Below are 26,242 nucleotides of genomic sequence, written 5' to 3' on the forward strand. Positions count from 1 at the left end.
TGTGAAAGCTCTAAAGCTGCACACTGAGGTCCGATGCACCGGCTCACCTGAAACACGCTGACAATAACGGAGAGAAAGAACAAGAGAAAAAGAGAATGAAAGATGTAAGAGAGAGTGAAAGGACTTTATTGAAAGGTACAGCATGGCATGAAGTGTGGAGTGGGTGAAAGGCCAACAAAGACCTCATCACCTGAGAAAGGGATTCAGGAAGCTGGCAGATGAATTTGAGCGCATATTCCAACATAATTCAGCACTCTTTGTTTGAATGTGTGAACTTGGTGGACTCTTGCACAAGTATCACAATGTAGGTGAATACGTGTAAAATCCATACATTATTTATCCTATCATTTCAAATACCCATCACAGTTCTATCCAGCTAGATAATGTCATGATGGCAGACTGAGGTGTTTCTGGTATGGTGCCTGGTTAGTTGCAACAGTATTTCCCCTGCTTAATTTGTCGTTGTGCTATCTAGCCTTGAACGTCATACAGTTGGCAAGCAGTAGAGATTAGAGCTCTAAATTATTATTTTGAACACGGCAATGACGCGTGTTATTTAAATCCACACTTAGGTACTGTCTTCAGCGATTTGACCCAACCTCTATGGCACTGTGGGTTAAAAGCATGACTTATCTTTGCTTAGCAACTGTTGCCACTAGTAAACAAACAACTAACCTCACCCAAGTATTTACTTACTTAGGCCTGTTGCTCCAAGTTGGAGCATAGGCCACTGATGATATCACTCCACCTCGTCCTGTTCTGTGCCAGCCTCTCCAGGTCTTGCCATCTATAGCCCGCTCTCTCCATCTCGGCTGTAACACTCCTCCTCCAGGTGTTTCTTGGCCTCCCTCTACCACGTTTACCCTGCGGGTTCCACTGCAGGGCTTGGCGTGTGATGGTATTCTTCGGTTTACGTAATGTGTTCCCAATCCATCCCCGTCTTCGGCTCATTATGTCCACTTCTATGGCAGGTTGGTGTGTTCTTTCCCACAGCTCTTTGTTCTTTATTTTGTCAGGCCATCTGATGTTGAGGATGCGTCTTAGGCAGTGATTTGTGAAAACCTGTAGCTTCTTTAGTAGGTTCCTTGTTGTTTTCCACGTCTCCGATCCGTACATGAGAATGGTTTTAATGCTTGAATTGAATAGCCGTATTTTGGTCCTGAGGGTGATGTTGCGTGCTCTCCAAATGGCCCTCATCATTCCAAATGCCGCTCTTGCCTGGCCTATTCTCCTCTTAACGTCCCCTTCTGATCCACCCTCACTCGCTACCTCGCTTCCCAGGTAAATGAAGGAGTCAACTTCCTCTAGTGGTTGTTGGTTTACTGTCAAGCTTGCTAGTGTCTTGGTATTGGCCTTGAGAACTTTGGTCTTCTGTGTACTAATGCGGAGGCCTGTTTCAGCTGCTCTCTGTTCTACCTCTCTCAGTTTGTCCTTCATTTGTTGGTGGTAATGGGACAGGAGCGCAATATCGTCTGCGAAGTCTAGGTCATCCAATTGTGTAAACGGGGTCCATTGGATACCATTTTGTCTATTATTAGTCGCTTGCCTCATGATCCAGTCTACCGCTACTCCTGTCTTACTCCTGTTGTGATGTTAAATGCCTCCGTCAGCTGGCCTTCATGTATGATCCTACACTGCGTTCCAGAATAGATGTTCTTGATGATGTTGATGAACTTCTCGATATGGTGTAGTGTCTCATGTACCCAAGTATTTAGCTAGCTAATAAAGATGATGCTAGCTGATCACAGAGGTGTTGCAAACAGGATCTGTGCAAACATGTATTTCTCGTCCCTCCCATCAAACACTATCCACTACTACGCCAAAACAGAGACAGTGAGTGGACATTAAAAGCACTGACATTGAAAAAAAACCTGCTCTGAAAAAGGCTGACATGGGGAAACATAGAAAAGATTGTCATTGAAAATAAACAGAATAATCCCAAAAAACATCAAAGCATATTTTAAGCATTTTAAGTTCATTTAAGTGTTTCAATGGTAATGTTCTGTTTTTCAGTTTTGTTTTTTTTCTTTTTTTAAACATTGTTGATTTACTTTTTTCAATGCAAAACTAAGTGTCTGTTTTAGCTCTATAGGATACAGGGTTTCTAGCTTGCTCTCTCTTAACTGTAATTATTTGTAATGATCTTCACCTGTCATTGAAAGGTTTCTGTCTAAAGATGAGGAATGTGCTAGACCACGCCAGTGGACCGGCTCTCCTTCTCCACTCCCCTCACAGTTTGAATAGCCAATGCTGAAATAGATGAACCTTTGAACTATTATATCCAAAGGAACATGATGCATGTCTGCAGTAGGACAGTATGGCCACTGGTCATCTCTCTATGTGCTTGTCTGGTCTCTCCTTCTCTCTCTCTCATCTTTATTCTTGTATCTCTGTCTGTGTGTCTGTATTGGCCAAACCAAGGGTATTTTGGATTATTGTATCCATTAACATGTGTCTGCTATAGCCATTACTGAAAATGTCTCAGAGAGGAAATCAGATGAATTCACGCCACAGTGACTTTAAACAGGCTCTAGCACTTCCAACAGCTTTCTGGGAAGATCATCAGAGCCGCGCGCAAATATAGACATATGTTAAGGAAGAGGAAGAAAGAGGAGAAAATCACTCTTGCTGGAGATGAAATTACTGTCGCTCACCCAGGGCCTCTGAGGCTGGGGGAATCTAACGCTCAACTCAACAGCACCTCTGATCCCCACAGCTGTGGCACACAAGCCTAATAGAACAGAGAACACCCACAAACACGCTCCCATTTATACTCATACACAGACGGACAAGCACACTCACATTTGTGTAGATGGAAAGCACACCGTTTATTTATTGAAGTCAGAGAATTGAAATAGCAGAATTGTCAATCCGGTATGTGATACCAGCGGATGATTTCAGGAGATGCATACATGTGTTAGCACATGGTCTTAGTGGATGAATCTGTCACTAAACAGAAGGAAAATGGCAGCATTTTGCATTCCTCACCCGTTGCCAATAGTATGTGGGATTGTGTATGTTTGTCAGTACGGGTGTTGTGTTGCCAGTATGTGGGATTGTGTATGTTTGTCAGTACGGGTGTTGTGTTGCCAGTATGTGGGATTGTGTATGTTTGTCAGTACGGGTGTTGGGTTGCCAGTAGTATGTGGGATTGTGTATGTTTGTCAGTACGGGTGTTGTGTTGCCAGTATGTGGGATTGTGTATGTTTGTCAGTACGGGTGTTGTGTTGCCAGTATGTGGGATTGTGTATGTTTGTCAGTACGGGTGTTGGGTTGCCAGTAGTATGTGGGATTGTGTATGTTTGTCAGTACGGGTGTTGTGTTGCCAGTAGTATGTGGGATTGTGTATGTTTGTCAGTACGGGTGTTGGGTTGCCAGTAGTATGTGGGATTGTGTATGTTTGTCAGTACGGGTGTTGGGTTGCCAGTAGTATGTGGGATTGTGTATGTTTGTCAGTACGGGTGTTGGGTTGCCAGTAGTATGTGGGATTGTGTATGTTTGTCAGTACGGGTGTTGGGTTGCCAATAGTATGTGGGATTGTGTATGTTTGTCAGTACGGGTGTTGTGTTGCCAGTAGTATGTGGGATTGTGTATGTTTGTCAGTACAGGTGTTTGTTTTTTTCTTCTGCTTCATTCAGATCATCTTTGATCACCTTCATTTTATCCTTTAAAAGAAGCATCTGTTTTCAGTTAAGATTTACTTTGAGATCCAAATGAATTGGTTTGGTCCTTATTCTGGCAAAGGCTCGACACCCAACCCAATCCCAAGATCAACATTACCTCAGCAGGAGCCAGTTGGCACAGAGCGTTTGGCCACACAGCTGGTCGCCTTCATTGAGATTGGAGTATTTGGCATATTTATTGTTGTGGTGGTTTGCATCTCACTCTCTTGTCCAGTCCATTTTCACAGACTCTTAATACAAGATATTCTTAACAAGAAATCTAAATATGTTCCTATTTGTATCCTGTTATAAATGATGCCTTTTTTGATTCATTTGATAAAACAGAATGAAAGATGAATTACTTAGGGTCTATTATTTCATGTGTCCTATCTCAATTTGTCCTATCGCAGAGAAAATGAAGGACAGTCAATTAGGGTTTTATGTATCTGATGACCTAAACATCACAACATAGGTTGCCAAGAAGTTGTATTCTTAATTACGTACGTTAATGTGTATGTTTGTTGTTGTGGTCCTTGAGGTTTTAATGCTCTACTGATAGTTTTTCTTACTTTGACTTCCTTCAGACCCCTTGTTAAAAATGGAAACTTTGTTATGGAGTACTTGTAACAGTTTTGACCCCTTTGAATAGCTGTTCAATTGTGTGCCATTCAGCTTCATTTGTAATGAACCAAACCCCTCTGTCACGGTTCCCTTATTGAATACAAAGAGTACGTTTTACTGAACTCTCTCAAGTGGCTGAATCTTTATTTCTGAATCGCTTCCATATCCAAATTCTAGGCCTCCCTCTTGTCCGTGTGTAATAAGTTCACCTTGGGTTTCTTTTTTCCCTCTCGGTGCTAAGAAACAGCAGGCAGGCTGCTTTAGGATGATAATGGCCTTTAATTTAAACCAATGATAATTTATCAGTACCTGGCCAGCCTCCCATCCACACTCTCTTTAAAGCATGGGGAATGGAGACTATTACCCTGGAAGCCTCATCAGTCACTTTAAATATCTCAAGGTGGGACTGTAGAGTGTGTGTGTGTGTGTGTGTGTGTGTGTGTGTGTGTGTGTGTGTGTGTGTGTGTGTGTGTGTGTGTGTGTGTGTATTACAATGAAGGAGGAAAGGGTAGGGGATTCCAGGGTAGAGATGATTTGGTCACATCCAATTTGTCCAGCACTTTAACCCAGCAATTAAGCTAGTAAGAGTGATAAGCTGTCAAACTCTCTATCAATCCACAGTGCTGAAGTGCACACATACTCAAAGTCACTCTTTTAAATACGCTATGCAAGACATCCACATCCAGCACTAGTGTTGCCTGGGCTGTTTTGACAGTGGGAGCATCAGAAGTAAGGGGAAACATACCCTGCATCAGGTGTTGGGCCAGGTATGAACAGGAGCCAGTTGGGTTTGAAGAGGCAGTGAAGCATGTTTTTGTGTCAAACTTTGCCATAGAAAGTGGGTACCCATCAGTCATGCCCTAGTGCCCTGGGCTGATGGAACCTAGCCTGCTGCCACATCAGATTCCAGCCATCAGTTAGCCGTCATGGCAACAGCTAACCTTACTTGGTTCCCGATGGCCTTTCCATCAGTTAGCTGTTGGGTGTGGTGGTAGCTGCCCCTTGAAGATATATCGTGTCCCATTGCCAGGGGGCACCACCATTGTTCTAAGGGCTCTGCTCCCTAAAACAATGACCTTTAATTAATAGCTTCCCCATACATGCTTATTTTCCCATCAGACAACCCCTCCCCTCAACCCTGTGTGTGTGTGTGTGTGTGTGTGTGTGTGTGTGTGTGTGTGTGTGTGTGTGTGTGTGTGTGTGTGTGTGTGTGTGTGTGTGTGTGTGTGTGTGTGTGTGTGTGTTTGTGTTTGTGTGTGTGTGTGTGTCTGTGTGTGTGTGTTTGCATGTGTGTGTTTGCATGTTATGGTAATCAGTAAGCTGCCAGTCACCATCTGGGAAAGGCCCTGCTGTTGAATGAGGGGGCTTTTCCCTGTGTCCTGTCAGTGTGCGTTTCCCTCTGGATGGCGTTCTCATTGAACTAATCTGGCATGGCTTGTTTGCGAGCATGACCCAGTCAGTGGCTTGCTTTGTTCTGTGCCGTCATTCTCGTGCATCCTCTCCTCGCACCCCACATCCTCACTGAAGCCTAGTAGATGTTTTGTGCGAAAGATTTGGCAGATTTAGAATTCATGCATATTTCATTCACACAATAAAAACACATTAGTGACAATCCATAATGACTGCTCTTACTGGCCGCTCATGCCAGGGCTAGTTCTCGTAAAGAGGCCACTCAAGACTAGTGCCAATAACCCCTGTCTGGTGAAGTGTGCAAAATTCACCAGTTGAAAAGTACAAAGGAAAGAACTGTGTATTTGCAAAAACTTTTCAGCTGAAGTGGTGCAGTTGAGGAAACCTGCTGGTGCTTGAGAAAGTCAGGCTTCTGTCCTTGATTTAAACCGTCATGCTGTCTGAAAGTGTAGTTAACCCTGTTACTCAACCAAGTTGAATTACAGTGTAAGAAGCTGATGACAAGGTTTTTACCACTCAGAAATCTCTGGTGCTGTAAACACTATTACTCGCTGCCTCGCTCTCTCTCCCCCACACACACACACACACACACCCTATCCCTTAATTAGCAGTAGCACTAGTGGTTTGGTGAAGGGATTATCTGAGATTATACTGTGATCTATGAGCTGATAACAGCCATCTTTAAAAAAACAAAACCAAAGTTGAAATAATAACGCACCTGCAGCAAGGGTCCATTTCCCCCTGGAGCTGGGGTGTGTGTGTGTGTGTGTGTGTGTCTGCTGATGACAGGGCAGAGGCTTAGCCCCCGCGCCGCATGTCATCCTCATTAGCTGTCTGTTGAAAAGCACTGGGAAACTCTATCAGATCTTTGTTGGCTCTCTGAGCCTCAGTCTCCTCTAGGGTTACATTGCTTAAATCCCATAGGCTTAGCTAAAACAACACAGCCCTCTCCTCCCCATACCAGGCTAATGCAGGTAGCACACAGCGCTGCCAAAGCTGTCCATTTTCTCTTAAATACCGAGTTTCCATGGGTCATCTGACAGAAAAGGCCGGGGTTTTGGATAGCTGCCATCTTAGTCCCCTCTCACTCCTCAGCTAAAAAGCTCACCTTCTTGTTAAGCTCTTCTGACCTCAGTCATCGCTGCTCTGGCAGGAGGGATGCACTTTATCGGAGTGCTGAAGAATACTAAGCTGAGAGTCTTTTAGTCGAAACCCATATAACCTTGTCGTGACCTTGCAAAGAAGGGTTATTTACCTTTATTTTCCTGTGACTAGAACCACAGGTGTCCGTCAGGTAAAGAATGTGTGGGCTGTGAAAAGCACTACAACTCATATCAAACCGAGCGTCCTCCTCAGCCAGCCTGTCTGACATGACTCTCTGGTTCCTCCAGATCACAGTGAGGTGACACCATAACAGCAGGGGAGGCTTAAGCCTTTTCAGGCCTTCTAACTGCCTGTTGAAAAAATCTGCAATTATGATGATAGTCACATAAAGTGTGATGGCAGTCATCATCATAATGGAGTTAATGATTACTGCGATCAGACGAGGGGGGAATACGAACCAGCGCCACCTCCCTGCATGACCTGTCTCATATGATTGATTGATTGGCCTTCTCAGATGATGGATGCGCTCCCAACACTAACCCCGTATGACAGGGCCGTCTGTGGTTTATTGTGTATAAACCACCCCCCACCCCCCCTTTAACTTATGACGACTTCATTACAGCACAGAGCCATCGGGGGCAATAGATCACACTTGTGACAAAAAGGCATTACGGTACTGATTTTTGATAATAATGCCTTTGATTGAGGTCATCGCATTAACATATGTAAAGGGCCACAGGACTGGGGGCCACATTGACACGACGTCTCTCACTCTTGTTTTCCCTTTTATTGGTCTTTTTATATTGCCCTTAACTGCCTTGGTGAAGAATTATGATCATGACACGTCTTCTTGAGGACTTTGTGATTGAATGACACACGTTTATGATCCTGACATGTCTGCTTGGGGACTTTGTAAATGAATGCACGTTTTGGTGGGACGGCACTAGACGGCCGGTGACTGGTAATTGAATGATGATGCAAGCAGACACATCGCTTAGCTCTGCCAATCCTTTGTGTGACAGGATGTAGAGTCGGGTGTCAATAAATATTTGCCCTGGTCTAAGATTGATTTTTCATGTCTGTTCATATGGACGTATATATTCCTTGACGTTTAGCTGTCCATCTGCCTGCCGGCACTACACAGTGACCTTCCATTGATTATTACACAGCATTGATAAGGTAATTGAAATGATGCCCCCAGTCCAGGCTCTTTGTCTTCATCCCCCATGTGCGGCCATGACCAAAGGTCATGACCTCTGACTTCCTCCTCTTCACTCTTACACCATCCCGTCAGAGGGCAGGCCCCTTAATAGGCACACAGATGCACTCAGAGAAGAGCCCACCCCCACCCTCAGCAGACACATAGACACAAACACACACACACACACAAGCACACACAAGCACTGGGACGTTCCCAGGCACAAAACACTCACATCTCCCTCCCTCTTCCCACTCGCCCTCACAGACATACAGTGACATTCAGTCACACCCCCGTCCACTCCTGTCACATGTGCCGTCACCCCTCACCACCTCCCCTTCAGCACTTAGGCCGGGAGCAGCTGTGCCTGGAGCTGAAATCATTGAGATCCATCTCTTTAATGCTGCTTTATTACTCCCACTATCAATGTTGTTATTGTTTAAAGTGGCCCTGACTCAAGCCACCCCTAGTCTGGCCTCCTGGTGTGCTTCTCTCTTTCATTATTGATGAGAGGGTTTGGAGAGAGGGAGAGGCGGAGAGAAAGAGAGGGAGGGGGTAAGAGAAAGAGAGAGAGAGAGCTGTTTCAATTATTTAGAGCTCCTTGGTGGCCTGCTGGGCTGTTGCCAGTGACATTTGGGGGCAGTAAACTACCCCGTAGCCCCCACGCCTGGAGCCCCCACCCTTGCCACTGCCACTGTTTGGGAACACAAGTTGACTGTTATTTCTTACAGGTGATATTTTTCAATTATTGCAAAAGCTACAGTTCAGCCAAAACAGCCTCTTTCATGTATTACATAGCAGCCTGAGCCATCCATTCTTGTGTTAGGTTTCAGGTTTATGGCTGGCTAAGAAGACTGTAGCCATAACCCTGTCCACATTCCCCAACTTCATTACAAATAACAATGCCAGACAGGAATTAATATACTCTGTATTTATGGATTATAGAGTTACAGCAAGGAGGAAGGGAAACTTTTCAGACTGCCCAATAGCTCTGTGTAACCAAAGAAAATGAGGTCAAACACACATCTATAGAAATATGTCCTCTCTTGTTCAAGTCCATTTTATTAGCTGGCTGCAACAGTTGTAAGACGTTCAGTGTAATGGCTTAACCAGGCCCAACAGCCTTGATGAAACAGACCCATCTAGCCCATCTCTCCACAGGAATCTCTCGTGTCGTGCTAGAGCCTAACTAAACTCAATCTGTGGCTTGGTCACATATGGTGTGGCAGAAATCTGAGCTTGTGCCGTTTGGCGAGAGCAAGATCCAGGAAAAGCAGCTCGCTGTCTGAGTCCTCATTGGTATTTTAAGCATATTAGCAGGTAAGCATTTCTATTGTGAAATGGAATGTGTATTACCCCATGTTCAGTTTTAACCTCAGTGGCATCCCTTTCATGAATTTGATAGAAAACCTTTTTGTTCAGATTTGTATGCTTTCCCACAGAGCCACCACTGTCATCTTGATGAACCGAGTACAGACCAGCTGAAGGCGGTGGCAGGGGAGGGGTTGATTACATGAGCGTGTCATGTCCTCTCTTCAATGGGTAGGCGCATCGCCTCAGTAGTCGGTTAAGGGGAGGTCAGACAGCTGTGTGTGTGGGGCAGGGTGTTTGGCAGGGACTGCTATATCTATAATGTCTTGGTGGGGCTCAGGGGAGCAGGTCTGCAGTACGCTCTGAGGTAATGGGTGCAGTCTCCATATTTCTTTTTTATCCCACCTTTGCCTCTCGTTCCCCTCTTCACTCTCGGTACAACATGAATGGATTGCTAAAGACATCAGTCAGTTGGCCTCTGGATTCCACAGCCTCCCCTCCAATAGGCTATTAAACCTCAGACTTGGCCTCATTTAGGCTGCGTGGCTCGAGACATTTGGTAGTGCATGGCGGGTCACTTCTCCCAAGATCCGTCTGGCTCCTCGGAGTCTAAGGACTGGTCCTGGAGCGCTGACAACAGTCTCTCCTAGACCTTCTGGAAGTTTCTCTGCATCTCCTGGTCTGTTGAGTGGCTGTCTGTCAAGTTGAACGTAGCTGTTGGGTAGATCAGGTGGCATCAGGATAACAGGTATAGCAGGATGGCAGTTCCAGTCCTTCCATAAATGTGATGTTTTAATGTTTCCCGTCCTACCATAAATGTGATGTTTTAATGTTTCCAGGAATTAGGGGATATATAGAAGAAACGTGCTGGGTTCCTAGAATGGAATCGCAGGTCATTTACCGTTTTCATTTAATCTGTCTCTGTCTCTGTCTCTCTCTCTGTCTCTGTCTCTGTCTCTCTCTGTGTGTGTGTGTGTGTGTGTGTGTGTGTGTGTGTGTGTGTGTGTGTGTGTGTGTGTGTGTGTGTGTGTGTGTGTGTGTGAGAGAGAGAGAGCGAGAGATACAGAGAGAGGGTGCAGGAGGAGACAGATAGCTCATAAAATCAGTCCTAAAAGCCTGATGTCCTCATAAAATGATAGTGATGTAATTGTCTGATTCCCCCCTAGATCCCTGCTGGAGATGAGCGCATCATGCCCAGAGCAGGCCACCTTTGGCATTAGCCTGCTCCGCTCTGCTCTTCACTGCTCAGAGATTTAGTCTTCCCTGGGCCTTAGCCTATGCTGTCAGCTCCGCATTCTCAAGAGCATCTGGAAATATGTTATGGTTGTTGGGCCTACATTTTCATATGGTGGAAAAGAGCCAAAGAGGATGAAAAATAATTCAAATGTCATATGTTCTCGTGTGGACTGCTTGTGCAGCATTGACACAATCCAGCATCCAGTATTTGTTGAAAGACTTCATTTAAAACCTGAAGGGATGAGACTTGGCCATAAAGCAATCTTGCCTGGGCTCCTGCCTCTGTGTGCGAGACTGACTATGTGCCTTCGGATCAATGAGGCTGGATTACATCGTCTTAACATCAAAGTTCACCATCCTCTTTATGGAGTCTGCAACTGCCAATCACCTCAGGTCTAGCTTCACTTCCCAGCAAACAGCTTACTGAGATGCCTCTTAAGAAAGTTAAGTCTGTGAAAGCAAGTGGTCCATTTTAATTTGGGAAGGGTAACTTTATCTAGCCATTGATTTAGAGCGGCCAGGACTTTTTTTTTCCCAGAGAAGTCGGCCCGTTTTTTCTACCTTCTGTCTGTAGAGGTTCTTTTATATCCATGAAATTGCATTTTGGCTCTGGATTCCTCAAAGTCAAAGAAAAACAATGTGTTTGCTCAGCCTGTAACTGGACACTAATTAAGTTGTCTTAGATTCAGTTAAACATATTCATGAAAGGTTGTATTTTTTCTAGGTCTATCTGGCTGGAATGTAAATATTTAGTTTTTCACATGACGAGTAAATACTTACACGACAGACACATAAAATACTCATTGGTTTGACAGTGTCCTAATATTTTCATATAAGGAGATACCCTACAAATACATCTATTCAAAAGTTCTGTCGCCCTACAATATCAGTGCTCTCAGTTAATAGTTAATAACTTTAACAGCTGATGGATAGTACACTTAACATATGAAAGCTGGGTGTTAATATTTTACTTAACACATGAAAGCTGTGTGTTGATAGTCCACTTAACACATGGAAGTAGGTATCTTTGACACCTCAAAGATGTAGTCCCTCTCATCTGTTTATCAATTCCATTCTTTAAGAAAAATTCTGTTGAATCACCATTCTATTGTAGTAAGCATTTAAAAAATGAGCCTTTAGCCTTCAGTGACTTCTTGCGCGGAAAGATCCAAACTCCTGTTCAGTACGTGCTCCTGTAATCAGGGTAACCACAAAAACATGCTGAAGCAACTCAATAATTCATCAAGGTCTGGAGTTGGACTTGGCCTGTGCTTCTTTTTCTAGAGGGAGAACTTCAATTGAACTGACAAGGCTGTGTGCTGTGACCCCCTCTACACTTCCTCTGGCTGGTGAGCAGCAGACTTTTGACTCTGTTTTTGGAGCTGATGCTGTTGGCTGGGAGGTATACCTGCCTCTGCTAGACTCTGCTAGCCTCTGCTCTTCCCCTTGTGTTTCAGTGGTTATGAAAAGGTTATGCTGCTCATCATCTTCTTCATAACTCCTGGTAGCTGAACACAATTCATGGTATCAGAGTAACATAGTAGCACACACATCCACAGTACAGTTGCCAACGCGTGTCATTCATCTGTTTCCATGCCGACACGGGGGATAAGCCGGCCACCCTTAACACGTCGTCTCTTTGTGATCCGCATTTTTTTGTCAGCTGCTAATGAGGCGTTTCTCAGTGTGGCGCTGGGCTGAGCTGTTGGGCCAGTCGGCAGCTGACGGGGGGCTGGCACGGCGGCGCTCCCACGGGCCTCTGGGAAGCGGGTCGCTGGCAGCGCCAGCCGGGGAGGCAGCCGTGACGGAGGATGAGACGTGTTCTCAGCGACAGGAAACAGCTGCAGGAGTTAGCCTCACTACCCTTGGCTGTTTGTGTCCTGCTGACGACCGCACCCCACCCCCCCCCTCCCTCCCTCCACTCACCGCCACCAATCCACTCTGTCCTCTTTCTTCTGCTATTCTTCCAGATAAAGAAGGAAGGAAGAGAGACAGACAGAGAATTGGGCTGAATGAGAAGTGTGTGTGTTTTTTTTTTGTCTGGTGTGTCAGCCCCAGGAACAATGGGGGCCGGGGGGCCGGGGCGTGTTGCACTAGATGAGAGCTTCTTTAAGGCCGCTCGGCGGGGATGTGAAGGGGACGGGAGTGAGCCGGTGCATTCACAGTCTCAAGGCCATCCAGCCTGTTAGAGGTGAGATGGGCCTGCAGCCCCCCCTCCCAGGCAGCCAGCGTCCTGTCTTTTCATTCCTCATGAAGGAGCCCTTCTGTGCTTCCCATGGGGCCAGCAGAGGGGCTTGGGTGCTGTGGGCCTCAACCCCACACAACGGGAGCCAGCCCCCCCACCCCCTCAATACTCAGGCCCATACACCACCCTCTTCAACCTCCCCCACCTCCTAAAGGAGCAGCATCATGGGCATGGCCTCCCCCCCCCACCTCCAACCCCCCAGTGTTAATCTGAGCACTTCACTTCTCAGTCACGCTGTGTGGACTGGCCAATAAAGAGAGGACCGGGGCAAAGGGAGGCGGGGGGAGGAGAGAAAGAAGGAACAAAAACATATTAAACTCATGTCTGCACTTAGCCCCTTATTAGGGATGGAGCTTCACGGCTGGGGAATGGAGGGGGTGTGGAGGTGGGGGGTATGCGGGTGGAGGGGGGGGGGGGGGGATTTAGAGGCCATGGGCACATCAGTCACAGAGTCGGTGGATGAAGTCACTCTGAGCTCAGATCCAGGGTTGTTATCCGTTCTTTTGTCCAGAGTTGCAGCTGCGATTCCCAAAAACCTCTGTGAAAGGGAAGCATTAGATTCTGTCGTTTAGGCCCTGTGACCTGGTGGAGAAGGAAGTGAGATGATTGGGAAAGAAGCAGTGAACAAACTTTCCAAAAAGAGAATAACTGGCTAAGTGAGTAATTTTTTTAATCCTCAAAAGGACTGAAAAAGCTCAAAGGCTAGTTGTACAGACATGCCAGCCTGCCACGTTTGATTGCATCACCATAATGCGGATCCACTCGATATGCATCGATTTCCTGTGAAGATTAGCTCAAACGGAAGAGCCCGGCAAACTTTTTTTGCCCTATTTCATCTGTTTCTCTGAAATGACCGGCAGAAACACTGATTTCATCTGCTTTTTTTACATCTGTGTAGATTGTAGTTTCTCAAGCCTGTCTAAAAACCCCATGGCAACACAGAACTCTTTGAAATAAATGAGAGTCTGTCAGGCAAGTAGGGAATAAATATGCGTTAAGCTTTCTTTACAAGGGGTGATAGATTGTGACTGAAAGGCCAGACTGCTTCTCGTCAGGCCTGTGGAGATACTGAGGATAGAGAAAAAAGAGACAGATCAAGAGATACAAATGCAATTGATATTCAATCTGATGATAACAAATAACAGACATGGCTAGAGGAGACCAATGGCACTATATTGTCATTCTCTTTTATCTTAATGCTGATATTTTGTCATGGTTTGAAATTGATTTTGGGCTCATACATCAGATTTGAGTGCGATGTGGAGGACCACCATCTGCTCCCAGATCCTAACTGGGTTTTTTCTTTAGTGCAGCACCATGTCAAATAAAACGTTTTAGTTTTTGTTAATCAATTCATATTTCCCAGTCTCTTGTAACTTGTAAGTACCTAAAGCTGTTACAACAGGTAAAGAATTCCCGTCATATACAAACAATCAGGATAATTGTCTGTTGGTAATAATTCTTTTCAAAACATTTATTTAGTTGTATTAGTTTAGGCGTCCAAAGGGGATACACAGCATTCAGACCTGCCCACACCAAACCTAGTCCAAACCTTCTCTGGATAAAAGGTTTCAGTGCAACTTCAAGCCTTTTTATTTCTTCTAACTTCTGCACAGTAAATAGCCAAGCCTTTTTATTTCTTCTAACTTCTGCACAGTAAATAGCCTAAGCTTTTTATATTTCTTCTAACTTCGGCCCAGTAAATAGCCCAAGCCTTTTATATTTCTTCTAGCTTCGGCCGAGTAAATAGCCCAAGCCTTTTTATTTCTTCTAACTTCGGCCCAGTAAATAGCCCAAGCCTTTTATATTTCTTCTGCCCTGTTTGTTGTGTTGCTTTCCCCTGCTTTTTTTTTCTTATTAGCAGCCAGGTCTTTACTATGGAAATGTTTTCCCATAATACCCCACTGCCACATTCACGCTTTCCAATAAATGAGCTGCGTCGACCTTGCTTTGCTCAGTCAGATACCCCACTGTTAGTCCTGACTGGGTGTCACTGCACATTCAAAAGGTTTAATCTCTTACAATAACCCCACTGTCTTGAGAGAAATTGCTTTTTGGCGGCCGGTGAAGAAACTCTGCACACAATGTTATTAAGCTTGGAGAGAGAAACTGAGCGGAAAGAAAGGAGATAGGGAGAGAGAGGAAGGGAGAGAGAGAGAGAGAGAGAGAGAGAGAGAGAGCGAAAGAGAGAGAGACCCTGCCCATGTGGCTGACCTTTGAGGCGGTGAACACACAGACAGATATTGAGTGAATCTCATTGTGCGAAGAGAATGAATCTGTTGGCTTGTTAAATGCTGTGGCATATGGATATTTTATCTCCCGCCCACCCATTAATTGCTTTACTGTCAAACTGTTTTTCCCTGCAAGTTCCTCTCAATGCAGTGAGCAAGAGAGAGAGAGAGAGAGAGAGGATGGGGGTGGAGCGGAGCAGAGAAAGAGGCAGTCAGAGCCGCTTTGGCTGCGCAGCGTCAGTCACAGAGTGTCACCGGATTTCTCCTGTCCTTAAGCAGGTGTGCAGCAGTGTGGTGTCTGACCTTTCCTGCACCGCCACTACTAGAGCAGCGGAAACATGATCTCTGCTCGCCGTGCCGCACTCGCTCACCTCGCTCGCTCGCTCCCTCTCTGTCTCTGCGGCACTCCGCCCACCTCTCTCTGCCATTGTTTGTGCCAACCGCCGCATTTATCCTGAACGCAGGGGGACCGCACTGACACAAATGGCTGGCAGGTCTTTTTTGTGTGTGCATATGTGTGTGTCCTCTTGTGCTCCTATTTCACCAGGTGATTGGTGACATTGATGAATGCCAAGTAGGTATTTATAAAACAACACCTGATGCTTGTGTGATAGTGGGGAGAAATGAAATGTGTTTACTCCCGGCGTATACACAGTGGGACTGCCAGATCAGGAGATTCATTGCTTTATGCACGATGATAAGATCACCAGTTTGGGCACAGCACTTCTCAACTGCCACTGTGCCAGCTTCCTTTAGGTTTTAATACTTCAATAGCCAAGGACTTCCAAATGGAAAAAAGTAAAATAGCAGAATTATAAAACTATGTCCTCCAAGAACTAGATGGCTCTTTGAACTTCAGAAGAGCAAGTGGGTGGTTGGATTGACTGCGAGCACAGGCTTTGAATGAGTGCCCTCGAGATGATAAGATACTGAAAGCAGAGGCCCTTTGAACTGCTGTGACAAATTCTCTCCTCAAGTTTCTGGAATAATGATAAAAACACGCGCCTTAACTCTTAAATCTCAATCCCATTTGCATTTCCTGCGCTATAACTTCCAATTTCATATTTTAATTGCCACGGCGATCTTGTCAGGCCCCATTTCCCTCGATAGTTCCTGGTTTCTTTTGAAAGACTTTTTACAGCCCCAATAATGTGTCAAGCTGGCCCGCCTCCCCACATGGTGCTTGAGTAAGTGACCCCTCACTGTGTCAGTGAAATCAATAGCACAAACCCACCAGGCTCTGAGGAGTGGGCAGCCACTGGCTAGAGCCTGGGCGCTCAGACTGTCTTGTTTACGGCTTTGCTTGTTGTCCGGGTGACGCAGCCCAGCTGTCAACCAAAGTCGCTGACCCCATTGCCTCATGGGACATTGACCTTTTTCTGGGGTTCAGTCAGACGCCATTTATGACTGTGTATTTGTGTTTGGCATCTGGGTTGAACAGTTTGCCGTCGGTTTCCACGCGGTTGGTTTAGCCCACATGTACCTGGCTAGTGGTATGAGTGTAGCCCTCACTGGTATGCACATGGACGTGCAGCTCAGAGGCGGGAAGTGTGTTCATATCCCCCTGTAAGGTGTTTGTGAAGGGCCAGTGCCTCTCGTCTAAGCTGTTTCCAATAGGCTGCCCTTTGGGCCAGTGATGCTCAGGAGAAGTCCTGTGATTCACTCTCACATCTGCCCCGGTCTCCTAGTCATCCTCAGCATCAGCCTCAGCATCAGCCTCATGAGGGGGCAGGCGTGAGGTAGCATGAGGGAGTCTGGGCTGTCTGTCTGTCTGTAAGTCAGTCTGTGTGCAGATGACTGAGGGCCTCTTGCTTGTGTCTGTGTTCAGATGACTGAGGGCTTCTTGCTTGTGCCAGTGTCCAGATGACTGAGGGCCTCTTGCTTGTGTCTGTGTCCAGATGACTGATGACCTCTTGCTTGTGTCTGTGTCCAGATGACTGATGACCTCTTGCTTGTGTCTGTGTTCAGATGACTGAGGGCTTCTTGCTTGTGTCTGTGTTCAGATGACTGATGCCCTCTTGCTTGTGTCTGTGTTCAGATGACTGAGGGCCTCTTGCTTGTGCAGATGACTGAGGGCCTCTTGCTTGTGTCTGTGTTCAGATGACTGAGGGCCTCTTGCTTGTGTCTGTGTTCAGATGACTGAGGGCCTCTTGCTTGTGTCTGTGTCCAGATGACTGAGGGCCTCTTGCTTGTGTCTGTGTTCAGATGACTGAGGGCCTCTTGCTTGTGTCTGTGTCCCCTCTGCGCTGTTCAGACATGGTTAGCGTTCCCTTGCTGGCAGGACGTATGCCTGGGCATGTCAACACTCTGACGAATGTGTAATCACACGTTTACAGGAGCTAATGGCCAGATTCATTCTCCTGGCAGATGTGTGCTAATGGCCCAGTGATTGCTTGTTTTGTGTAGGGTTTTTTTTCTTTCATGCTTTGCTGTTTTTAGAAATGTATTGGCAATCTCTTGTTTTCCCTTTCTCTCTCATTCTTTCTTTCTTCTTTCTCTCTCTATTGCTTTCCCAGGATTTAACTCTATTTTTATCCTGTACTCTTTATCTCTCTTATCTTGGACTTCTAGGCTGACAAGGCCTGTGGACACGCTATTGCCTAATGTTTGGACTAAAAAGGTCCCCCCCCCCCCCCCCCCCCACACACACACACACACACACACACAAACACACACAAAAAAGGCTGTCCTGCTGAATGAACAAATATGGTATTATTATTATTATTATATATTATTTTGTCTCGTATGTAATAAATCCCAAGCTTATAAAACAGGTCAGAACCAAAAAAAAATTGTGTATTAGCTTTCAACTTTCGTCAATCTGCAAGGTAAATAATTCAAATTAAGTTAGGCCCGTTTGATATGTTTGACTTGGATAAGGATTGTGCTCAGTCAATTTGCTGGAGGAAAGAAAATAAATGTGAAAGCTGATCCCATAATGGACTGGGGGAAGCAGGCTAGCATATCGCATTATACCAACAGCCTGGGGCCACAACCATACAGTTCGATGATGCGTTTAATCTACCTGCTTTACAACCTCATACAAATGAATATGATGGCTTCAGCACGCACTAAAATCACTAGCGTACGTCCAAATGAATATGACTGCTTCAGCACGCACTAAACTCACCAGCGTAGGTCCACAGAGAAAGGGGCACTCAATGAGGTACAGCTAATACAATTGATTTTAATGACTGCCTGCTTTAAAAAAGCATGAAATAAATGAAGTTGTTGTGTTTGATGGTTTTTCTGCAGTGTTGCGTGCCGCTCCCATCCCCTCTTTATGGCCCGTATTTAGTGGTGTTTTAATGAAGGCTGATTGGCAGCGTACCTCAGGCAGCCATTATCATCAGAGGGATGGTTTTCTGCTGTAATCTGCAATTACGGGCACCGGCGCATGGTCCACAATCCTCTGGGCTGAAATGAGCAATCAGATGTGATGCCGACCCGGACACCTGTGCACCGCCGTCTGCTGTGTCTGTCGTCGCTGCTGCGCATCTATCAGCACCGCTGCTTTGCTTCCGCTCCACCTCTCTCATTCATAGAGTCCCCATCTCATCTCATCATCACTAATCCAGTTTTTAATTGGAGTTTACACTTTCTTCTGTGAGAATTGCAGTTTACACTCTCTTCTGTCTGTCTGTCTCTCTCTCTCTCTCTCTCTCGCTCTCTCTCCCCTCCCCCTCTCGCTTTCCCTTTCTCTCTCTGCTGCTCCACCCTCCCTACCTCCACCTTCTTCACTGCTCCACATCTCTGATTATCCAGTTGGAGGACTTCCTGTAATGTGGTGTTTGTCACTGGCTGCCTCCATTGGATGCGATAAAAGGGGAAAGGGGTATTAGTGAGCTCAGGAGATGTGTATTGATCCCTATTGACAAGCCTCTCAGAGCCTTTAATGAAGAGCACGCAGATGAGCACCTGACAGCCTGCTCTTTAATGGGACCATAACTGCACAAGGTTTCCCCGCTCTAGAAGGACCATGCATCACGTCCCATGGTGCACTGGGGACTCCTCCATGAGACTATTTCTTCTTATCTATGCTTCCTTTGGGTATAGGTATTGAGGGATTGAGCCGATGACACCAAGAGAGAAAGCCTGGACAGAGTAGGAGAATGACACCTCGTGCCGAGCATGTACTGCCCCCGTGTGATTTCCTTGCTGCGGGGTCTCGGGTGAAATATTTTTATCGATCATTCTGCTATGCCTGTTGGTATTCAAACATTTTGAAGTATTGATAAGTCCTGTTCAGCGGACGTTCAATGCTCTCTGAAGGCTGAGTCATGGTTGTTGTCCTCTTTGTTGAACATGTCACCTATCTGTGGTCAGCAGCACGTCTCTCTAAATGAGGAAAGCTTCTCCGGCTCCCGTGCAGCCACTCAATTGATTTTCTAATCAACTCTCATCCCGTCTCTTCAAACAAATGTATTATCAGGTTATGATGTCATTCTATGTCTCCGGTAAACCAGTGAATGCGATTCTCTCTTCTGAACGCCCGGCTCTTCTTCTCTTTGTCTGCAGCAACCGGCTGGCGCCTAGCAACCACGAGCGGATACAGCGGCTGCGGCACGAGTTCCAGCAGGCCAGGCAGGAGGAGGAGCCGGACGACCGCAGACGCACGTACAGCTTCGAGCAGCAGCCCTGGGTGAGTGTGTAAGCCCTGAACAGCCCTGACCCGTCGCAAGCGCCTATTTTTCAGCCCTCTGCCTGTCCACTCCCATCCTTGCTCTGGCTCAGACACTAACCTCACTCCCAGCATGCACCCAAACAACAGTGCGGAGCAGCTGACTCTTGTCCAATACTAACTGTCTTTCCTGGCATGGCACTGCAAGGGCCAGCATTCAACAATATGCTAACGCTGAATCTCCCACACTCCCTCTTCCCTGCTCACCCCACATGGTTTGGGACAAAGACTTTGAAAGACTCCAGGATTCTCCACTCACTGCTATGATATGCTGTTATGACATAATGCAGTGTACCTTGTAGTTTGACTGGTTTCATCAGACGGCCTGAGCTGCCCGTTTGGTTATTCATTATCCACCACAAAAACGCTTGTCTGATGAAAACTTGTCAAGTGACCTTGGACTGAAGCTAATGACCACTTCCTGTGTGCCTTTCTGAAATCCCTGGGCAATGGTGGCGCACTAAAAGATCAGCTGCCCAGCGTGACAAAGAGAGGAAGTAGCTCTGCTTCTCCTGTGAACATATTAATGAAGGGGTAAAGGGGGTTCTTCACTAAAGTTTTTAAAAAGTGCTTTTACACTTGTCTTTTTTATTATAAAAGCTGTACGTTTCCGTACGTTCTTAGAATGCAATGTCGCCTTTCATTATATTAAACTTGATATTGTGTTTAGTTCATTGGATTAACAACCAATAAATCAATGCGTTGTTTAAGTGTGTTTCGGGACATTTTAATAGATGGTACAGTTTGTTTAAGTGTGTTTCGGGCCATGTTAGTAGATGGTACAGTTTATTTTTGTGTTGATTGCTGTAGCGATTGTTTTAAACATTGCTCTTGACAAGAAACAGAACTTCATTTCACATCCTGCCCCTTGACTAAACTAATAAACAGTCTTTTATCAAGCACTCCACAGTCAGACGTGTTACAGGTATGTTTAATGCATCTGCTGTGAAGTGTGTGTGTTTTCACATTGCTTGCCCTGTTACTTACATGGTGTGTTTACATTTCAGAGTTAAAGCCTGCGCATTATTTTATCCTTATCAGGGTGTTAGAACAATAAACAAGGCTCTGCTGGCTGGGAACTTAGTCACTCAGGGTCGAAGGTGAAATAGCTGTGTGCCTTTGCAGGGTAATGGTCTGAAACAGACAGGGGCTTTTGGGCCTGTGACTTACTGGTATAAGTGCAGAGAGAGATTTGAAAGGATGACGGCGTAATTACCTTGAACAGTCTGATGGTTTCCACCCAAATTGCAGGTCATTGTGCTGACCTCTTCCCTTGCCAACACGTACTTCCCCTTGTTCATTTTAACATTCTGTTCTTTTATTTTATCAGGATTTTAAACTGAGAAACTTTCTTTGAAAGTCTTAATTCCTACCATTTTTGCAACCCGTCCTCCTTTTTTTTCTCTTTGTTGAAAAGAGTCTAAGTGCTCGATCATTTTATTGTCAAGCTTGTTAAGCCTTAAGATGTACTCTTCTAAGATGTGCTCACATAGTAGTTTCCTCACGTCAATGGAACTTTTCCAGACGTTCCAGGAGACTTGCCACTCTTGCCCTCTCCCTGTTGCTCTGATGAGTCCCTCATGTTAGCATGACAACTCCACAGAAAGCGTGTGACTTCTTATTTGCCATAGCTCAGCGCTGTGTGTTTGCTAGATCAATGAGTCAAAGCCCAATGTCTCTGTTGCTGAAGGAGAGAAGTTGAAGCCCTTCTATTTGCACAGCAGAGAATCCAGAGGAGCCTGGGCTTAAGACGGCTCTAATTGCTAGCGATTGTTTACATTGTTGAAAGTCTTAAAGGTATTTGGGCAGTAATAAAATCCGGGGCTCTTGCGGGAGCTAGTGGTCTAAGGGATTAATGGCTGTTCTCTGCCCTTCCTGCTATACAGCGCTGCTTTAAAGCAACAGGGCCTAACTCAATGAGCAGGCTGGAAGTGGCTTTGATTCAGGTTTCACAGCATGTCAGATGTCAGCTTTTGACAGTTTTCTGTCAGACGGGCGTCAGATCTTTGCCACCTATGTGTGGAAAGCTGTTTAAAGGAATAGTTAACTTGCCAGATGAGTGAGGTTTGGGTTTAAGTGCATTATTCACATCAAATCTACACATTATATGTGTAACCATGTGGTATGTGGTGCCTTGGGGCAACTGTCAGGCCATGCTGGTCAGGGCACTGTGGGTTTAATGTGCAGTGGGTCCTGCCTTCAAGCATGAAGAACTACAGTACTGACACAGTTCATAAACACTTACAGTAGCCCTTAAACAGTTATGTCAATTAGAGGCAGTGTGGTTACAATTATACATGCTCTGCTTCCTTCTTCCGATGACAGGATCCAGAGTCGTACACGCACATATCCACCAAATCCACCTCCAAGCTTTCAATCTCATCTCTTTGACACCACTAGAAAACACAAAAACACATATACAAGCCTGTGTGTGTCCGGTTTGACGTTGATTTAGTGCTGTTTGGGCGATGTTTGCTTTGCGGTCGTGCTGATCTGTTGTAAGCCCCTGTCATTCATCAAGCCTGCCTGATTGGTGCTAAAAGCTGTCATATGAGAGAGCAAGAGAGAGAGAGCGAGGGAGAGAGAGAGAGAGAGGGAGGGAGAGGGAGAGAAGGAAACAGTGGGTTAGAGAGAGAGAGAGGAAGTGGTGAGGTGGTGAGGGAGGTTGGTAGAAGGCAGTTGTGGACAGGCCCAGATGTTTTCCTTGATCTCTGTGGGAGTTAGATCCTCTGAAAATGAATGTGGAGGCGGATTTAATCATAGAAACCATTATTACTCATGTCTAGTGTATTTTGTCATTTGTTTTCCAGTGACTGACCCTCAAGAAAAGAATGCAGGAGGACTATGTAATCATTCGATTTTAAAATCAGAAGAAAAATGATATGCCATTTCTGAATGCTCCAGTCTGTTCCGTCCAGACCCATTCAGAGCAGAGGGAGACAAGCGCCCAGCATGAGAGCCTGAGAGGCTCCGTGAGGCTATGTCTATTTTGTCTTTCATATTAGGCCCCCAACACCCCTGAGGCAGAGTAACGATCCGGCCTGGGTCAAGAGAAAGAATGTCGGGGCAGCACCGCGGAGCGAGTCAAGTAATCTGCCTGAGTTTAATGCCTGTCTTAAACCTGCTCCAGTGTGCAGACAATTAGCGCTGTCCAGTTTGCTTTCCCTCCCACACCGCTGCGTTCTGTGGAGGCGCGGGGGTATGGGGGGGGGGGGGGGACTTTCCAGATGTTCAACATGAGCAGTCAGTGTTTTCCAGAGGCTGGCCTTCATAAGTTGGCTGTGGTGAAGAGTCACCTCTCTCTCTTGTCTGCCTCCTCTCTCTGTCTCTCTCTGTGTCTCTGTCTCTCTCTCTCTCTCTCTCTCTGTCTCCCTCTCTCTCTCTTTCTCTCTCTCTCTCTGTTATTCATGGTCACACAGAGAAACATATCGTTGTTATATTGGTCCCTGATCGTAGAGCACAACAACAGTCTCATTAGGTTTTCATTTCTGTCCATTTTGTCCACTCTCATGTGTAATACTGCCCCAGTAAAGGCCTCCGCTGGGGCACCTATTAGAGCAGGAAGGCTTGGTTCACACCGGGAGGCGCAGCAGCAGTGGTGGACTGTGCATTGGGTGAGGATATAAAGGCACTGATTCTGCATTTTATTTCAAGTCATCAGTTAATCCATGGTGAAATATTCTATCATGTTAACTCTATTTTTCCAACAATAGTGTGCTGTCAATTCTGATGAAGCTGTCAGATGTGGGAACAGTGGGCAGGTTGGGATTAGGGGCTAGGGGCCTGAATTGCTCAACTCCTTTGTTAGTGCAGTTGCAACGGTTTCCCGTGCACAGTTTGTCCAGAGCTGTCTGGGTATCGCACATGGCCCCGCGGTTAGGAAAGGTTATCAGCAGTGCAGTAAATTAGCCTAACCCCTGTGCTCTGGTGGGCAGCCGAACAATGGAGGGTTTCATACATAGAGGAATGTCTTAATGCGATAGCAGAGTGGGCAATCCAGCGATAACATAACTCACAACTCACACATCTTGATTCTTCCCCCTTAAGAATGGGCCCCTAAGATTACTCCACATCCTTCTCGTTCTGTTTAGGGCTGCAGATAAGATTATCTTAACTGAAGCAGAGGCTTGTGTAAAGTCTCTGGTAAGTCTGGTTGTGGTAGTCTCAAGCTTCTGTACGCTCCTGCAGTGCTTTCTGGTGGCACGGCGTAGATTATGGAGGTTAAATATGAAGTAGAAGTGATTTATGGTACGACGCCCTGTGTGGAGACCCAGTCTGCAGACCTTAGTTGTTTTCTGTTGAAACTGTATCTGGCCTGTGTCTGTCTAGAGGAAACCACCAACTAACTGGAGATTGTTGTCTTTGCTCAGGAACTGAGCATCAGACTCAAAGTTTCGACCACATATGGACTGGGGCATGTGCTTAATAACTTTTTTTTTTTTTTTAAACGTATTTTCTGTTTGTCTGTCTCTTTTCATCTGTCTCCCTCACTTCCTCTCTTTGTCTTTCTTTCTTTCTGCATATGGTCTGCTCTTTAAGTGTGCAGTCGGAAGCATTAGCAAAGAAATGCCTTCCATATGTGTGTTGTGTATTAGATGAGGAAGGACTCTGGAAGTCATTGTGTATCCTGAGTGAGTAAGTAAACAGCAGTATATGTGCCACATATGAGGGAGGGTTTAGACCAGCAGGCAGACTGGCATGCTCTGCTCCTGTCCTAGCTGGACTTGCATAGATGCAATGAGTAGGGGTTGGAATGGGTACGAGCCCAAAGTAATCCTAACTATTACAGTCTGTTTATGATCTGCTTTAGAGGGTTGAAGTGTTTATCTGATCTTGGGTTGAAGTGTACATCTGCTCCGGTGCATTGCATACTTTGGATAGCAGCAAATGATTTTCAAAATGGTCTCATTTAGGAAGCTCGGCAACAAAACAGATGTCTTTGTTTTTTCTCATCCCTCTGTCTTTGTTTCTTTTTCTCTCCTCCCTCAGTTTTCTTTGGTCTTCTCCAGCCTTTCTTCTGTACATACATGCAAAGAATTGAACTGTTAACGTGTGCTGTATTTCATGTATTGACAATTTTTTTCTTGTGATTGAATTTTGGAGGAAAAGAAAGAATATACGCCCGAGTTTAGATTGAATTTCAACAAATCCCCTGGTCTATAAACCATTGTAATCCAGCAGACCGTCAAATAATCTGATTTCGTGTCCTGCCTAATTCTATTATCCAGACTGATTATTCCTCAGATCTATGTATCAGGAATCCACAGAGTAGCGCTGTCTGTGGTGACAGACCAGATACACACACACACACAAACACACACACACACACACACACACACCCACACCTCCACACACACACACACACACACACACACACACACACACACACACACACACACACACCCACACACACACCCCCACACACATACACACACACTTCTCATCTCTATCCCTCAAGGTGATTCTGCCCTTCGTTTAAATCACATTAAAAGTGTCTTGGCCATGAATTCATTATTTCCCCCAAATGTAGTGTTTAGCCACAATTCATTTCTTTCATGTTGTCCCGTCTCTCCCATTAAAGTGGTATGGTGTTATGGACTGGGGTGGCCCGTGGAGGCAGACATGTTTTGCCAATGTAAATGGAGAGACCCCCAGCTGTACCGCTTTGACACACATGTGTAATAGGTTTATTCCCATTACTTGGCAAGGGCTGGTTCCTGACTGACTTTTAATTGCAATGTTATTGCAGCTGCCTGTAGAATTGGTAGAGACCATTTTCTTAATAGTAGAATAAATATTATTGTACATGTGTGTAATCTGTGATAAGAGTGATGAAAGATTTTGGGTCTATGAAGATTTCGACAGGGTCATAGGTAGATAAAGAGCTAGACTCAGATGTGTCATAAACACAGCTGCAGACACACACTCACACACACACACAGATGCAGACACACACTCACACAAACAGATGCAGACACACACTGACACGTACACACATGCAGACACACACACAGACAAAAACCTCATCAACCTCCTGCTTTGTCTGCCTGTGTGCATTAGTCATGAGTGTGTTACTGTATCTCTGAGTCATGCCAACAGTGACCAAATCAAGTGAGCTAGATTAGTTGCCATGTACACCACAGCACATCAGCCACATCCTATCAGTATAAAGGTCAGGTGTGTGTGTGTGTCTGTGTGTGTGTGTGTGTGTGTGTGTGTGTGTGTGTGTGTGTGTGTGTGTGTGTGTGTGTGTGTGTGTGTGTGTGTCTCTCTGTGTGTGAGTGTGTGTGTGTGTCTCTGTGTGTTTGTCTCTGTGTGTGTCTCTGTGTGTGTGTGTAAGTAAGTAAGTAAGTAAGACTTTATTTATATAGCACATTTCGTACAGGAGTTGCAATTCAAAGTGCTTTACATAAAATCAATAAGAGCAAGCAGCAGGAGCAATAAAATATTGGTCAACATCGTATCAGAACCTGATGTTCCGATAGGCTTAAAATATTAAAATCATAATAAAAGTAATAAAACCCTTCTGCCTGGTATTTAGCG

The 26,242-nt window shown here is 45.6% G+C and overlaps 1 protein-coding gene across 1 annotated transcript in view; it reads left to right on the forward strand.

The window, feature by feature from the left end:
• pard3aa (par-3 family cell polarity regulator alpha, a) overlaps positions 1-26,242 on the forward strand; it is a 349,907-nt gene that overhangs the window by 316,999 nt on the left and 6,666 nt on the right. Inside the window, exon 23 of the mRNA XM_080855535.1 lies at positions 19,537-19,660. Coding sequence (XP_080711661.1) covers positions 19,537-19,660 — 124 coding nt within the window. The remainder of the gene's footprint in view (positions 1-19,536; positions 19,661-26,242) is intronic.

This window comes from Sprattus sprattus (assembly GCF_963457725.1).
Source record: "Sprattus sprattus genome assembly, chromosome: 17".
NCBI lineage: Eukaryota > Metazoa > Chordata > Actinopteri > Clupeiformes > Clupeidae > Sprattus > Sprattus sprattus.